The 15891-nt window shown below is 38.9% G+C and overlaps 1 protein-coding gene across 1 annotated transcript in view; it reads left to right on the plus strand.

The window, feature by feature from the left end:
- The first annotated feature begins 4744 nt into the window (after window positions 1-4744).
- The window catches only part of LOC139738865 (mitogen-activated protein kinase kinase kinase kinase 3-like), a 134176-nt gene continuing 123029 nt past the window's right edge, over window positions 4745-15891 (plus strand). The window contains exons 1-2 of the mRNA XM_071649501.1: window positions 4745-4958; window positions 12066-12123. Of these exons, the coding sequence (XP_071505602.1) occupies window positions 4857-4958; window positions 12066-12123 (160 nt within the window). The 5' untranslated portion in view covers window positions 4745-4856. The remainder of the gene's footprint in view (window positions 4959-12065; window positions 12124-15891) is intronic.

A 15891-nucleotide genomic window follows, 5' to 3' on the forward strand; every position in this document is an offset into this window, starting at 1 on the left:
TGCCCCGTCTGATAAACCGCTACCACTTTACTCCGCCGGTGGTGGTAGTGGTGCAGGTGCAGCGTATGGGAGACGCATCCGTAGCTTTAGCGAGCGATGGGTGAAAGGTTTTGTTTAGCAACCTCACGAAAAAAAAGTCAGCGGCTTGTATCGTTTACAAATTCTTGCCAGTAGATGGCGTAATGACAACCACACCAAAGATGTTACTGGTACTGCTACTGTGGGCCCTACTTATTTTATGAGGTACAGTGAATCAGGGAGGTGGCCACCTCCCTCAGTGAATATTGATCAAAAACTGACCGTGTGTGCAGTGCTTTTCTCCCAAAAGTTTAAAAAAACAAAAGCCAATACAGCAAGTCAAACAATCACAATAAAAGTTTTATTGATATGTATAAAAAACCAGAAGGTTTCGGATTTCTAAGCCTGACATATTATATTGTAAAAAGTGACATCAATCTCATGTAAAGGTAATAAGGAATACCCGGTATTAGATTTGAAAGATGCTGTTCATAACAAACATCACAGCGCTTTCCAAAACGATGGTTGACTTAAAACTCATTAATATTGAATACCGGTAGGAATTTTATAAAATAACACCAAAAAAGAACAGCAATACAACATTGATTAAACAGGGCAATGTTGTCATCACCATATAACTTCGTCACTGGTTCATCCTTGGGACCTTTAACAATCACTCATTTAGTCGGCAATATTATTCTCCAAGTATAAACTATCATATTTTTACAAATCTGTCATTGGAAATCCTAGAACAATTTGATGCAAAGGGTAGTTTCCTCTTGTCAAATAACTAGGTAATTCAATAAAGATTTGAATGCAAGTGAATGGGAGCCTTGAGAGGCCATAAGTAGGCCTAATTATCACCTCATTAAATTTGTATGATAATTTGATTAAAGTGATTTCGTTTGTCTTGTGAAAATATGTGAGACTTCATAATTATTGCAAATTATCAATAGATTATAAATGTTATTGAAGTAGATGCACACCAAATTATTCAGTGTTTTGAGTGATAGCCATGATAAAAATCATGGGCATACATATGGAGTATGAGCGTGTATGATATGTTGATGAAAGGTAATTTGTCGATCAATTGCAATAAAAACAATTCAACGCAAGAATCAATTTGAATTCAAAATTCTTTTCATTTTTTCACTTCTGATCCACTTATAATGTAACTGTATGATTTTATTCTGTTCAAGTTTGATTGAACATTGGATGTATTAATAATTTTCTTCTTAAAGTCAAAGCCTGAAGTGTGTGTCCTAGTTAGATTTCTCCTGCCACTATATCTTTTAAAGAATGCATCAAAGATTTTAATATGACGCAGTAGTGGTATAGTGCCAGAGTGCATCCTTCTGCATCTTTACAAAGACAAGAATGCAACAACAACAAAAAAGAGAGATAACGATGATGAAAAAATACTGACAATATTTTCGGTTATATTGCTTCATTCCAAAGGTTAGTTATTCCAAAGATTCATTATTCCAAACATTCATAATTTCAAAAATGATATGATGTTCATTATTCTGAAGCTGTTTCTTTTTTGTCTGTTTGTTCGTTTGTTTGTTTGGGTTGTTGTTTTTTTTTGTGTGTGTTTGTTAATCTGAAAACAAAATGAGGTTCATATAATTGAGAAGGTTCATTAATATGCACCTTTTTATTGAATTTCTAGATTGATAAACATTTTTATTTTCATTTCCAGATTAATGAGCCTTTGGAATAACAAACCTTACTGGTATTTAATTTTTTGATTAATGAACCTTCAGCATGAAGAACCTTATATCATCAGCATAGAGAATCTTATATCATTCTCAGATTAACGAACACTGAAGTATATGGAATATCTGTGTTTTGAAATAAGGAACCTTTGGAAAAACAAACCTCATTTCATTTGTAAACATCACCATTTGTCATGCAGTTGTTAGGAAGAATAATCTGGATACCATTGATACATATTATCAGGGGATGGAAACATATGAAGTGTTTGTTTGCAAAAACCGATAAGTCCATATTTGCCAAATGGAGATATTTGTGATTAAAGGTCAAGAAAAATAAAGAAAATAATAAGTTTTTTTGCTTCTTTTGACCATAACTTCAAAAATGTATCTTTATATGTAGTGACCAATATATCATTTAAAAGGTATTATTTTGTACTTTATGACAGAGACGGTATTTCAAAATCTTCAAAAATGGACTTATCGGTTTTTGCGAACAAACTCTTCATATTAGAAGCAAGTGAAGAGTCTTCTTGCCATATGAGCTAAGCACCATTTTTTAAACATGTCAAAGTGTGGTCCATCATTAGATAGAGCAAAATTAAACCCTTCCAGTAATACCTCACTTGTGTCATAATGAGGAATATTGTAGAAGTTATGATCAAAAATATCGTGTATTTTTTTTTTTTTTAGCAGCTTTAATCACAAATATCTCAACTTAACAAGAATGGAGTTAGCTCATTTTGCGATAAGACTCTTCAAATGGAAATGGACACTTGAACATTGTCTGGATTTGCAATGAAAGTGTTTGAAAGCAAGTTTCAATGTTTTCTATGAATTGATACTTGGAAAGATCAAATCTTCACATTTTTATTTTGATCTACAGTAAAGTAGATTTAGACATTGCATTAAAAAGTTAAATAAACAAACTCAAGTACATTCACATAAATAGGACAATTCTTACTTTTCTTCACTCATGAGTAGAAATGAAAGTGTGAACTAGTATACTTAAAAGATTGCATAAGCTAGTTTCTATGCATATCATAAGTGTGCAGCTTTTTCAGATTAAAAAAAAAAATGAAAACGAAGATGACTGCACAACCACTCTCCTACAGATTCAGACAAATCCGAATGATAAATTTATAATTTTGCTTCTATAGGCCTATAGGAGATATAGATTCACTTTGTCTGTACAAGGATGTAAAACTTCAAGGTATTAAAACTACAATAAACTGCTCATGAATGACCCTTCACATGTTTTCTCTCTTGACTGGGGAAAAAAGTGGTTCCTTCTGTGTTTGTGTGTTGATGTGTGCGTGTTTCCTCTCTATTCATAATTTTCTTCTGCTTTCATGCATCCAAAGAACATGAGAATTGAGAAAGTCTTTCGTAATGAATGTATACAGATCTTTTATGTACATTGTAGACCACAGCAGAAGAACAGCGTGCATATCAATTTGCAGGCTTTAAGTCTGTAATGAGGATAAACTACTTGCACTTCCTTGGAGCACTTTCTAGCATGCTGACATATTGTGAGGTGTTGAAGGAAAGATATTGCGCCATCACAAAGATAGGGGTAACTAAAAATTCTGCCAGTTGTACTGATTTATATAATTATGTATATTATATCCTGATTGAAAAAAAAGATGGGCTTGGTTTTGTGAAAGAGTATAGAAAAGACTTTTCCAGCTTGATCCTAAGCTAACATTTTTCGATGGCCCAAACTAATGATAATATAGGTAATATGATTTTAGGACTCGACTGGCTGCAAACAGGGCTAGATGCGAATTTGTAACAAATTACAGTTTGTAACAAATTACAATTTGTAACAAATTCCAGGAATTCCGTGAAGGGGAGGCGCCTCTATGAAATTAAAGAGGGGCGCACGTGCCCCCCCATTTTTTCTTTTTATTTCTTTTGTTTTAAAAACAAAAAAATAAGAGGGGGCATGAGCCTGGTGCGCCCCCCTCTGGACCTGCCACTGAATTGTTTATTGTAGTAGCAGTAGTAGTAGTAGTAGTAGTAGTAGTTGATAGTGTAGTAGTAGCAGTATTAGTAGTAGTAGACAGGGCCAGCGGAGCGTTTTCAAAAGTGTAGGGGGGGGGGCCCACTTCCAGTTTTCATGACCTAACAAGCAAAAAAAAAAAGGGGGTCTTCAGCGGAAAAACATAACCTTATCGCGCTTACACTTCAAGATCTCTATCTAATTCTTTTTAGTGCCACTTAAAGGTGCATGGTCCCGGTGTTTTAGTCAAATGCGTGCGTGGGCGCACGGCGCAAATTTCCTATAGAGACCTACACCATCGACTTCTCTATGGCGCTTACGCTTTGGCCCACTTTCCCGAGTCCGAAGAAGTCCGATTCACTGTAGTCAGTGGTCCGATCATAGTTCGGCTCATGATTCGGCTGAGGGGGATGACAGCTTTAGCAAACTTCTTTGTGATGTCATAATAACAAGCACATATTCACGCATCCTGGCATTACTACAGACTGCGCGATGCGCAAAGAAGACAACGAAGGCAACGTTACTTAGCAACACCTACGCACTTTACTTTTGATGACAGCTCAACTTCGGTAATCTTCGTACCAATGCTAACGGTGATCGGCAGTTTTATCAACAGCGCCATCTACACTACCGGGACTATGCCCCTTTAAGTACTTCCGGGTTTTAAAAAAAAGTGGGGGGGGGGCCCAAGTGATTACACCTTATGTTTTCCTTTCTATGGTGCACAAAAAGTGGGGGGGGGGCGAGTCCCACTGGATCCCCCGGTTCCGCCGGCCATGGTAGTGGTGGTGGTGGTGGTGGTAGTAGTAGATGGACTATTTTTTTTTTTTATGCACCTCTTCGCCAGATCTGTGCCGTACGGCTCTCAGAGCCATCTACACAAGGCTCTGATGGCTCAGTGATGGCTGACTGTATAGCGCCACCTTGCGTTTGGGGAAACAAATGTATGGTGGGAGAAGAAAATTGTGCGCATGACAGGAAGTGTAGGGACTCGGTAGGGCTGACGTCCAGTTCGATCGGCAAATTAGTCGATCTGTCACCGAGATCATTTTGGAATTTAAGCGTGGATTTTTCACTACTTGGTCACTCTGAACCAATTGTAGGGATACACAGATACCATGTCGTCGGCTGCGAGTGCCGAAATTTCTAGGAGGAATCCTTTAGAGGATTTTGAGCTTCTGCAAAGAATCGGTAGCGGAACGTACGGCGATGTTTACAAGGTGAGTCGAAACGGTCCGGCTTACAACAGTCGGAATGTCATACGACGTAGAACGTAGTGCATTGCCATGTCCTGTACGTACTGTTTCAACTGTGCTGCTGGGCGCATCTTCCGTGTGGGTATTTACATGGGTTTATGGTTGGGGATTACAGCAAGGGGCAGGGGCATGTCTGTATGTCGCCAGCCAGGCGAAGGCAGGGTCGCCGTTCACGAGGGGCCCACGACCTACCCACTTTCAGAGAACAAGCTTCACGCCTTCATATCATTGAAATGCCTGGATCCCAGTCTTTTGTTAATGAGGATTTGGCATTATTGTGAAATAGTCAACCACTCCATTCACCGCCATTCATTTCGTCATAGCCGCGCCGGTGACTGCTTTCAAACTCCATAGACTTTGCACATACAGAAATCTAGTGAAGACGCACACACGCAGAACAAAAGGGACCGGTATCACTATTTGGCCGAGGTTTTTACAGCGACATATGAAGTGTAGACCCTAGCAAAGAATGTCTACCCTAGTGTAGACACTCTATCTTTACTGACTTTATAGGTCTATAGCCGGCTAGAACCACCTACAGTGACCTACACTGTAACTGTTAGATTTGTACTAATTATAGAATCTAGTTAGAATTTAGAAATCTAATGTTAGTAGATATCTGCAATCTGTTTTACCTGTGTAAGGCTGCCATGTCAGCTCAACCAATATTTGTTTACTATACTTGTAAGCTTGAGTATCTAACAATTAGATCTAATCATCTACAATCTAGACCGTCTAGGTTCTAGAAACAGAGTGACATGGTGTCGATTTGCAGGAGGGCCCAGCAGCCAGACGCCCAGAGGCAGTTTCATTCATCGATAAGCAGCGAAAGAGCATCAAGTGTGCGTACATGTACAATCTGTAAATCAAGTCCCAAAAGCGGGAGTCTAACGTTAGTACTTGCAAGCCACTATAATTTGCCTGCCGTATGCCATGTACACAGGTGAAGCAGAGTCTCGGTCAACACAGCACAAGTGCAGATTCCAAGCATGCATGGTAATTCACATCGCCCCAGAACCTACTGAGAATGCCCGCCGCTGCACGACTCACTCCCGATTGCTCAGAGAATATCGATATCTCGACTATCGCAGCGTGATCGCAGCAAAAAGAGAGGGCTAGAAATATCTTAGCCGCTACTCTCTCAAGCTCTCTTTATTCTCTGCTGAGCGCTTGCCAGGTCTCACCTCATTGCTGATTGGCTGAGCCACAGCATTGCATTGACTGTGTGTCTTGCTCGTCTTCCCTTTACACAACAGCGTACGTGGTTAGCATGCTCTCATGACCCGTTTGTACCCCACAGCCTCACTGCGCACCGCATAAGTATTGGGTAGGTTGTTCGCTACAGAAATCTAACATTTTGAACATTGATCTATGCACTTCAGACATTCTTGCACGTACATTGCACACATCATAAGTGGGATCAAAACACAGATGAATCGCCCGAGAATTCATGAAAATATGTCAAGAGAACGAACAAAATATGCATCTGTAGAAAGCCTATGACCAAAACTACTCCTTTGATGACATATTCCTGGTATAAATTGCAGGGAAATTCCATTAGAAAGGGTGAAATTACAAGAAATTTACATCATTTTCCAAAAAGCCACAGAAGAGTACTTGGTATCAATGTAAAGCTTACGAATGGAAGAAAGCGATGATGTCATTTTTGAAAGACATTGTGGGAGAACAACCCGACCATCACTGAGGGAAAACCTTTCATACGGTAGTTTAAAGGGATTGCAAGCCGATCATCAACCAATAGGGAGTTTTCGATTGGGTGAATGAGAGGGTTGTGACGCCAAGCGCAACCCTACGTCAAGGCGTCACGTATGTACATTGACCCGCTGCTAAAACACATTTCGATTTCGGGCGCCGGCGTCACGTCTCGTGGCGTGTGCAGGAGGCAACCTGTGCCTTGCGTGCATATAATGCAGAATTTGTGACTTGTTTCTGTACTTGTATGCCATATTTATTTTGTCTTAGACTAGATGCGTATCCTGGGAGGAATTATATGGATTTTAAAACATGATGCATGGTAAGAATACAAGGTACATGTAAATGCACTGCTGCACTAGGCCAAAAGCACCAAGATCTGTTTGCATACTGCATTACGTGTAAATGCATGTGTGGGATTACGGTATGCAGTTGCAAAGTGCGAAACAGTGAAAGCGGGCAAATGAATTACAGGTTGTAGGTACCAGAGGCTGTAGTTTGTATGACAGCGCTGCTGCTGTGACGTATCAAGATCATAAGCTTTCATGTAATTAGAATATCAATATTCTCTTGAAAGAAAAGGGAAAACAGGTGAACTGAGCACAGATTTTCCGAGAGTCATCGTGCCCTTTCGCATGATTTTCGTCTATTGCGAGAGGAGTGTGACCTCATAGATAAGGTGGGTTGAGCGCGGCGCAACCAATTTGGGCGGACGGTGATAACTGGGGTTAACGCGTTCGAAATTTGTGCGATGAGCCGAGGGTCGACACTCGCGCATGCGCAGTAAGTAAAAACTATGTCATAACAGGGTGACGCCTGGCTCAACGTGCAAATCAAAAAGTCATCTACAGTCTGTACTTGTCTTCGTCTGCTACGATATAGATAGACGGCATGGTGCTTACAATGTCCTGAGCAAGACATGACGTCACCGCTCATGAACGGTAGCAGTGCGAACTGTAGTGCAAGGGGATGTTATGGGAAGCGGGGGTACTCTCATCTCGCACCTGATTTGGCCTTTTCATCAACGAATGAAACAGCCCCTGCTGCATATTGGCAACCCGTCACAAACAGGGATGATTACTCTTGACTATGATATCTATAGTAAATATCCCTGTTTGCGACAGGGGCGCACCTGTTTGCTGCAGGGGCACTTTCATTCATCAATAAAAGTAAAAACAGCTAAAGAGCATCATGTGTGCTTTGTCCTACTTTAGAACAAAAGTGGGAGTTTCTTGCAAGTGTTATGGGAAGTGAGGGTACTCTCGCACCTGATTGGGCCTTTTTTTATCAACGTATGAAATGGCCCCTGCCACAAATGGGCACCCTGTCACAAACATGGCTAATTACTATAGTCTGACTAGGGTTTTCTGAAACTAGGCAAACATGTTTTTTTCCCTGTATGGTGTACGGTAATTGTTCTATTCAATGTATTATATCCATTGAAAACAACCATTTCCTTGAATTCTTTGTGGAAACCCACTGCCCTTACATCTCTCTTTAGCCAGAACTTTGCTCTTGACAATTTTGAGTAATTTACAGGTCTTACGAGTCCTTTTTGTTGATGTTGTTAATTCCCATTTACTGTCAGTTTGAGTTCAGTTCAAAGCCTATAATTGGTAATACCTACACGCAATTAAGTTCTTGTTTACATTATACATTGTATGCATTGAATGTCGGTGGTAATTTGCAAAAATTTCATGCCACGAAAATTATCTTTACGGTACACACATAATGGTATAAAGCTTATAATGATCTAAACCTGGTGATATCAAGAGTGATTCACAATCAGAAATGTTGTTTAACAGCCCAACAAGTTCAGTCGAATGATTACGTGGTACGCCTGCATATTTGAGTTTTTTATTCTTATTTATTAGCGTATCATCCATGGATGAATATTGTGCCAATAACTTTTTTTTTTCTTTTAAGATATTACTCCACTTTATTTTTCATTATATTCTGTCTATTTCATTTCCTGTGAAATGTTAATCCACTTTCTCTTTCAATAGGCATTCTGTGCATCTCATTTTCCCCCCAGAATATATTTCTCCACGATTTGGTGCAGGGTAGCTTTCAATCCAGATAACAAATCCACTGGCAAAGGTATCGTCGGCCCAACCCAGCTGCTTTATTCTCCAGTCTTTCCCAATCAGATTTTATTCCCACCAAAAAATATAGTGGTTCTTTGTTTTAGGACCCTCTTTGTACCTACCTTACAGCCATCCCTTTCAAGGCAGAGTGCTAGTATCAGAATCTCTCCCCTGACCAGAACTCCAGGGGGATACATTGTACAGTCATATTTCATAATCATTTTAGTGTATACCCTTTCCTTCACAGTCAAAAGTGTGTGTTCAGTACAGGAAGTAAGTACAAAGTGTAGACACAGTCGACACTTGATATGTGTAGGGCAGAGTAATTTATTCATTCCTGAAGTAGACTGTCAAGAGTGTTCATGTTTAAAGAGATCTGATGTCTAATAGCCTCCGCACTTTGCTAATATAGTCTTTGTACAAGGTGCTAAGAAATATTGATCTGTGTGCTTACAAGTATTTTATGCTTTTAATGGAAAGGAAGATTTTATTATTTATGAAGCCACAATTTACACAATATTATGTATTGTACATAACATTATGTACATTGTAGCTGTTGAATTTTGGATTGCAACAATGTGGATTCAGTCAAATTTGCGTAGGTTGTGAACTCTTTTGAAGCATTGAAGTAATCAATCATAGGGCAGTAAATTTATTAGGTGTATCCACAATCTTGCCTCAAAGTGCCACCCAAATTTTCTGTGATTATGTGGTCAAGGTCACTTTAACAACCTTGTTTGGAGTTACACAGTTTCTGTGGTAGGTGGAGGGAATTTATTCGTTTTTTTTTTTTTTTTTTTTGAAAACTAGAAGTACTCATTCCAGTGATATCATTATTCCTCCTGCCTAATGAAAGAGGTAAGTTTAGTGCCCTTGCATCATGCAATGAAAATACATGTAAACTTTTGAACAGATTGTCCAATTATCCTCAAACTTAATTGATGTGCACTATTATTAATTTTTATGTATTCAGTGAATCCACACATATGTTTTAGGAAAATTCCACAGAAATGGGGAACGCTACCTAAACATACACACACTGTAGTGCAGAAAGATTAATAGTGGAAAGACACTCTGTGAAAGATTGAGGAATATCAGAAATGAAATTCTGTTTGAAAGTTATGAATTTCAAAGTTGTGGTTGATTTTCTGTGCCCCATGTCTAATTCAGAAATTTACAATTTGTGTTGCCACAGTACTTGAATGCCTAATGAAGAAAAATTTTATTGCAAAAGAATTTCACAGATCATTTTTTTTAAATTTAAATACCAGGTTGATAAAGTTTAAGATGGGTTGGGACAAATGTCAGTCATCATGCCTGCTGGAGGAGCTACAACCTGTATAGGCACTAAGTGCTCTTTTAATGTTCTATAACTTGAATTTTGTGAATTTTTACATATTTTCTTTCTAAATCCCTCTTATATTGTCAGATTGCCTTCGTACTCGTCCCACAGGAACTACACAACATTTACATTAAAGGAAAAGTCGTCTCATACACAAAAGATATTTGAGATCTACACTGTATATTTGACAGAAGAACCAGTGTATATTATGATGTAGCACACCATGCTTTTCTGACATTCGAAATAGGGATTGACTGATTCACTAACATTATATTCAAATTTTGAAGGTATAAACATTTCTAACAAAATTGTTCCTGTCAACCAGACTGCCTTCCTATTGAAGATTTGTCTAGCACCACAATAGCTATGAATGCCTGCAAGCTGGATTTATAATGCTTTTGAATATGATCAAGCTGGAAATAACATGTTACTACAAGTATTTCATCAGAGGTAAATATTCTTACTATGATACAGTTTGTACTATCAGTGAACTGCCATTTATATTGCATATTATGTGCAGTTTATACTTGTATACAAATTGTACACTGTACATACATGTACTTTAAGATTAGAACCAAACACAACAAGTTCAAAATTAATATTTATGAATAAAATAAGAACAAATTTGCACATATACTCTTTGTTGTAGCTAGTTCAATTCTTATTTGCTGAAAAAAAAGAGAAAAAAAGTAGGCCTACTTTATAACCACATCGCAGAACTACAAAAGTATCATGCTTAAGTCTCAGGAGTGAAGGGTATTCTTCAACTAGTACTGTGTATCCATTTCCAAATGTTTAACATTATACCTGTACGTGTACGAGGGATTCAACGAAAAGGCTGCCCGGTTATCAATCTCCAAATAGCACATGGCTTGCCACGGGCGTGAGGCGGCTAAATTGAGGCAGGGAGAGGAAACTTTTGATTTCCCCCCTTAGCCCCAGTAAGCCCCTCTTCAGGTCCCTAATCACCTGTTAACAGAATCTACATGTACACATACTGTATATATTGCATACTGAAGGCCTCTCAGTGTAATTTTCCTGCACAAAGTGTTTGTGCAAATGTCTAAGAGCTTAGATGGAGGTTTATAGGTCAGTTCACTCATTTGTCAATTTTTGTCCAAAACCAGAGTGTGTTACATGTAACTTAGATGAGACAAATAACTACATTGTATATATGGTGGGTTTTCAAAATTTGTTTTGTGTTAGAATACAAAATCAGGTACTGTAAAAGTGGTTTCTTTTGCGTACAGATACTTTCGCGGTTTCTATCGGTGCCGACTTTTTCGCGTGTATTTATATTCGCGGTCTGCAAAATCTGTGAATTCACAGTCGGCATAAACTGTTTTATTTTGCACATGAAAACCAAAATTATAATCCAATTATTCTTTTATTTATTAGATAGAAATTAGAATTGAAGGCAGGCTTACCTGAAATCCCGTCTCTCAAGTACTTTTAATATAAAATGCTTGTAGGTCTACATTGCGCGGTATCGCTGTGTGTGTGTTGACCATCAATGCGCGGAATCTTCGTGTGTGCATGTGCGCAATAGCATTGTAACAAGCGGCGAGTTCAAAACATTTTTGCATGATGTTAAATTCGCGGTTCAACCTCAAAGCGCGAAAATAAAACCACCGGGAAAGAAACCACTTTTACAGTACACGACATAATTTATGCATCGCCTGTATCATTTTTATGTGTTCTTAAGTACAGTTGTATGTACAATATAAATCCAAAATTTTGTTACATGCTGTCGCCCTATAAGTTACGATTGACTCTCTTGTTATGCCAAATTCTCATTTCTTATATTCAATGTCTTCACTGCTGTCTCACATGATGCCAGAAAAAAAAAATGTAAATCATCAACTTTTTTGTTTGTTTATGGCTTCTTGTGTAAATATTGTTTCTCCCCTTATTTGTTGCATTTTGCAGGCTCGGATGACACAAACAGGCACCTTATCAGCAATCAAGGTCATCAAAATTGAACCAGGTAAATTATGCCCATGTACTTGTTTGTGCTCTCAAGTCAATATTCATGTGGTTGCCTCTTTGTCGCCATTGATTCTGACAAAAGCCATGCCTGTCAGTAAGATAACACTAAGAAAAAGGTAATTTATAGGTGGAAACAGTGGCTTCTTATTTTAGTGGAAAGTACTTGAGAACCTAAAACAAAGTACACCAACTGTTCACTGCCACCCCTAGCAGTCTGTAAACAGGCAGAAAAGCTGATGAAAGCTTCTATAGGAAAAACAAAACTAACAATAACATGAAAGGAATGGAACAATGTTCTGTAGCACAACATGAGGAAATGGGGAAAAAAACAAGACGTGCTAGTCTAGGCAGGAAGCCTAGCAAATGGATATGGGTAGACCTGCATACACTCTACTGACTGTACAATAGTTTTGTCGCAGTTCTGTGCCCATGAAACCATGCACAGCAGCAACAGTACAGTAGAGTGCACGTTCAAGTGTCTACAATACTGCATCCCTGACTGCATGTGGTATTCATGTGAGTCCTGAGATTTTACCCCTTGAGTCCGTGACTGCAGGAACTCAACCTCATATGTGAGATGTTGCCCTTGAGAGAAAAGACTTTGAAGGAGAGAAAAAGGTCGTTTTGCAGAATTTCCTGTTCTCTTATTTTGGAACAAACACTTGTCTTTAGACGCCAGAAGAGCCGAGGCAGCCCCTCCGAGACGGCCTGCCTCCTCTTGGAGAGAGACCTTGTGTCAAATTTTTGATCCTTGGATATCAGTTGACTTTGGCAGCCGTGCGCCGGCTAAATGTGAAATGTCTATTTTAGGACTGTGGAGCCGAGAGGGGCGCGGGACTCCTGCGATTCATGGCCGGAAGTGTTCCCCTTCCCCCCTGCCAAAGGAACAAGACTGAAGAGAGTCAGGCAGGCAGGCAGGCAGTCAGTCAGGCAGGCAAAGACCTTCTCATTAACCCCATGCTCAGAACAATCTCCATCTCTTGATGCAATTCCATGCAATTAAAAAAGTTCTTAGTGGCCAGGAGCTATTACCTTGACACACTTCTCCCGTAGAAAGGGCCCTCAAGTATATACACTGTGATAAGTAACCTGCACTTTCCAGTCGTAAGTGGGTCATTCACTCTGTGGGTTGGGGATCGTGACTGGAAGCCTTATTCATGTTGCCCCCTTTCCCCCACTCTCCGCCTCCCCCATGGAAATAAACACCCATCAGCAAACAGGAAATAACACAGGAAATACCTCATGTATCCAGTTGACTGTTTGGAACAGTTTTGGGACTTCAAAAAAAAAGGATGTGTATTTTGAGAGATACTATATTGTTCATTCTAAATGAGTATGCTGGCTGTCTTTAAAGATTGATAGTATTGAAACCAACCATGAAAGACGATATAAAATAGAAATACAGTCACTACCACTTGTACGTACTTGAGATGACTGGAGGGTGAAACCCTATGTGTCAATTAAAAGAGATTAAAAATTTAAGGCAAATGTATTGTACACATGTATACTAGTACTTAGAATATACATTTGTATCACTAAGAGGCTCAAGGTATGTATGAATTCATCAAGGACAAGTTTTTATTAGCTCACCAATGTCAAGGGCTTTGAGCGATTGCTTTTAGACCATCATCCGCTGTGTGTTGTCTGATGCATGTTGTCAATACAAAGTTGTTCAAATGGTTTAGGTGACCCCCATTGTGCCAACAGTTTGGTCCAAAATGCCCCCAAACTTGGAAAATTGTACAAGATCTTCTTTTTCAGGCCCAGAGGAAGGTCACCAAAGTGGCATTGCATTTAAATATCTTTAGGTAAAGATGGTAAGTTGTTCGTGACAGTGGCAGTGGTGGCCTTCTGATCAGATTTGGTGGATATCATTCATTGGGAATGTAGAGTTATTCTTGTGAGATCATACATTTTATGTGGTCCCCATGTTGGCCCTGGGGCAGGGCTACTGAGGGCCAAAACACTGTCAATACCAATCATAATCTCTCTCTATTCAATAGAACAGTGAAATTATATTGTGTGTATATGTAGATACGCTTGGAGGTGGGGGATGAGACATCATAAGTGTTTGTGAGGCCCCTGAAGAGGTAGAAGTATATCAGGGTGATATTTAATCAACTGAATACCATCAAGAAGTACCACAGTTAAAATCTGTCGTGGAGCTCACTGTTGAGCAAATGAGCGCAAAGCCCCCTTGGGCTCTTGTGTCAGCGTTTAAAACAGCCAGTATTGTGAATTAATAAACTTGTAACAGGGATTGATATGTATGAATGTAATTACTGTATACCACATTTCATTCTCTGTAATCTTGACATCCATAGCTGTTGATGAATTTTTCTTTATGAACATACAGTTTGTAGGTTTTTTTTTTTGTAATATCTGTGGCTACGTTTTGTCATACATAATGTTTGAATTTAACTATTCTTCTTCAGTAAGATGATAACTTTGTCCAAGTTTCTATTTGTTATGTTCAGTAGTAAATCTTCATGAGATGAAAAATTCAGTGAAACAGACTTTGCTGAAATGAAGTACTTCCTCACAACTTATATCAAAGAACTGTGCAGATTTCCATACTATGTCATGAGACCTGGAATCCAATGGAGACCTCAAACGACCCCTAAAATACTCCATTTGCATGGCAAGTGTAAAAATGCCCACATAAACCTCTCCATGTGTATTTTCTATATTGTACAGTCGAAGACAATATTATGGTTTAATGCGTACAACTTTCTCTGTCTTTGAGTGTATGTTATAACATAATTTATTGCATTTTGTCTCAAATGATATGAAATTAGTGGCATTCATGCAAAAGAAAAAAAGAAAAGAAAATGTGAATGATGAAGTGTGTTACTGTCTTGTGACCACTTACATGTAAAATGGCCATTGATTGCCTTGTTAGATACTGAATGGATGTTCATAGCTTTTCGTAGCTTTATTTGTCTGATTTTGCTTGAATTTCAGTGATTTGTTGCTTTAATTGTACATGCCTTGTTTGTGTATCCTCCCTGTGGACCCATCTCTGTCACTATACTCAGAGAAAAGTAAACACTGGGAATGTTATTCAGACCTTGAATTGCCCAGTGAAAAACATGACACCAGTCCATATCAGCTCCACGTCAACTTTGCCAATGCTTATTAACAATGGTGTGGGTCTGATAGACCTAGACCAGTAAAAATTACTGTTTGGCCAGTAACTTTTCAGGAATTGCCAAATTTACTGGGCCTACACATGGCTGATAAAAAGAACACAAATTCTCACACACACACACACACACATTGTCGTGGCCAGTTGAAAAAAAGAACAGGACCAGTAAATTTTAGGTTTAGACTAGTAAGAAATGGGGAAAACTGGCTATCTACTGGTCCGACAGGGACAAGTTGGACCGTTAGAAAAAAAATGGGTTAGTGTGCAGCCCTGGCTTTGCCATCAAAGAAATCCATGCACACACCCACAAATAAATTAATGAGGCAATTAAGGAGTTGTATTGCCCAGAATGTCCTGTCTCTCACATGTCATGGAGCTCATGCACTTTTGATGCTCCTAGAGATCAGATTACTGATAATGGCATTGCGTGCCTTGTATACATATTGTTAGGATGTTTTGTTATCAACATGTGCTCCAGTGTATGAATTCCACTTTTGCTGGTATCATTTGCTGGTTTGAAGTTTTAAAAACAGTGTATCCTTTTTATGGGAGATGTGTGGGCTTGCTGTGACCAATCTTTTGTGTTGTTACAAAACCACTTGTAAACCACCAAAAAAA

The sequence above is a fragment of the Diadema antillarum genome, unplaced genomic scaffold (assembly GCF_040938485.1).
Source record: "Diadema antillarum isolate AM-2024a unplaced genomic scaffold, OU_Dant_1.0 scf00000029, whole genome shotgun sequence".
NCBI classification, from domain to species: domain Eukaryota; kingdom Metazoa; phylum Echinodermata; class Echinoidea; order Diadematoida; family Diadematidae; genus Diadema; species Diadema antillarum.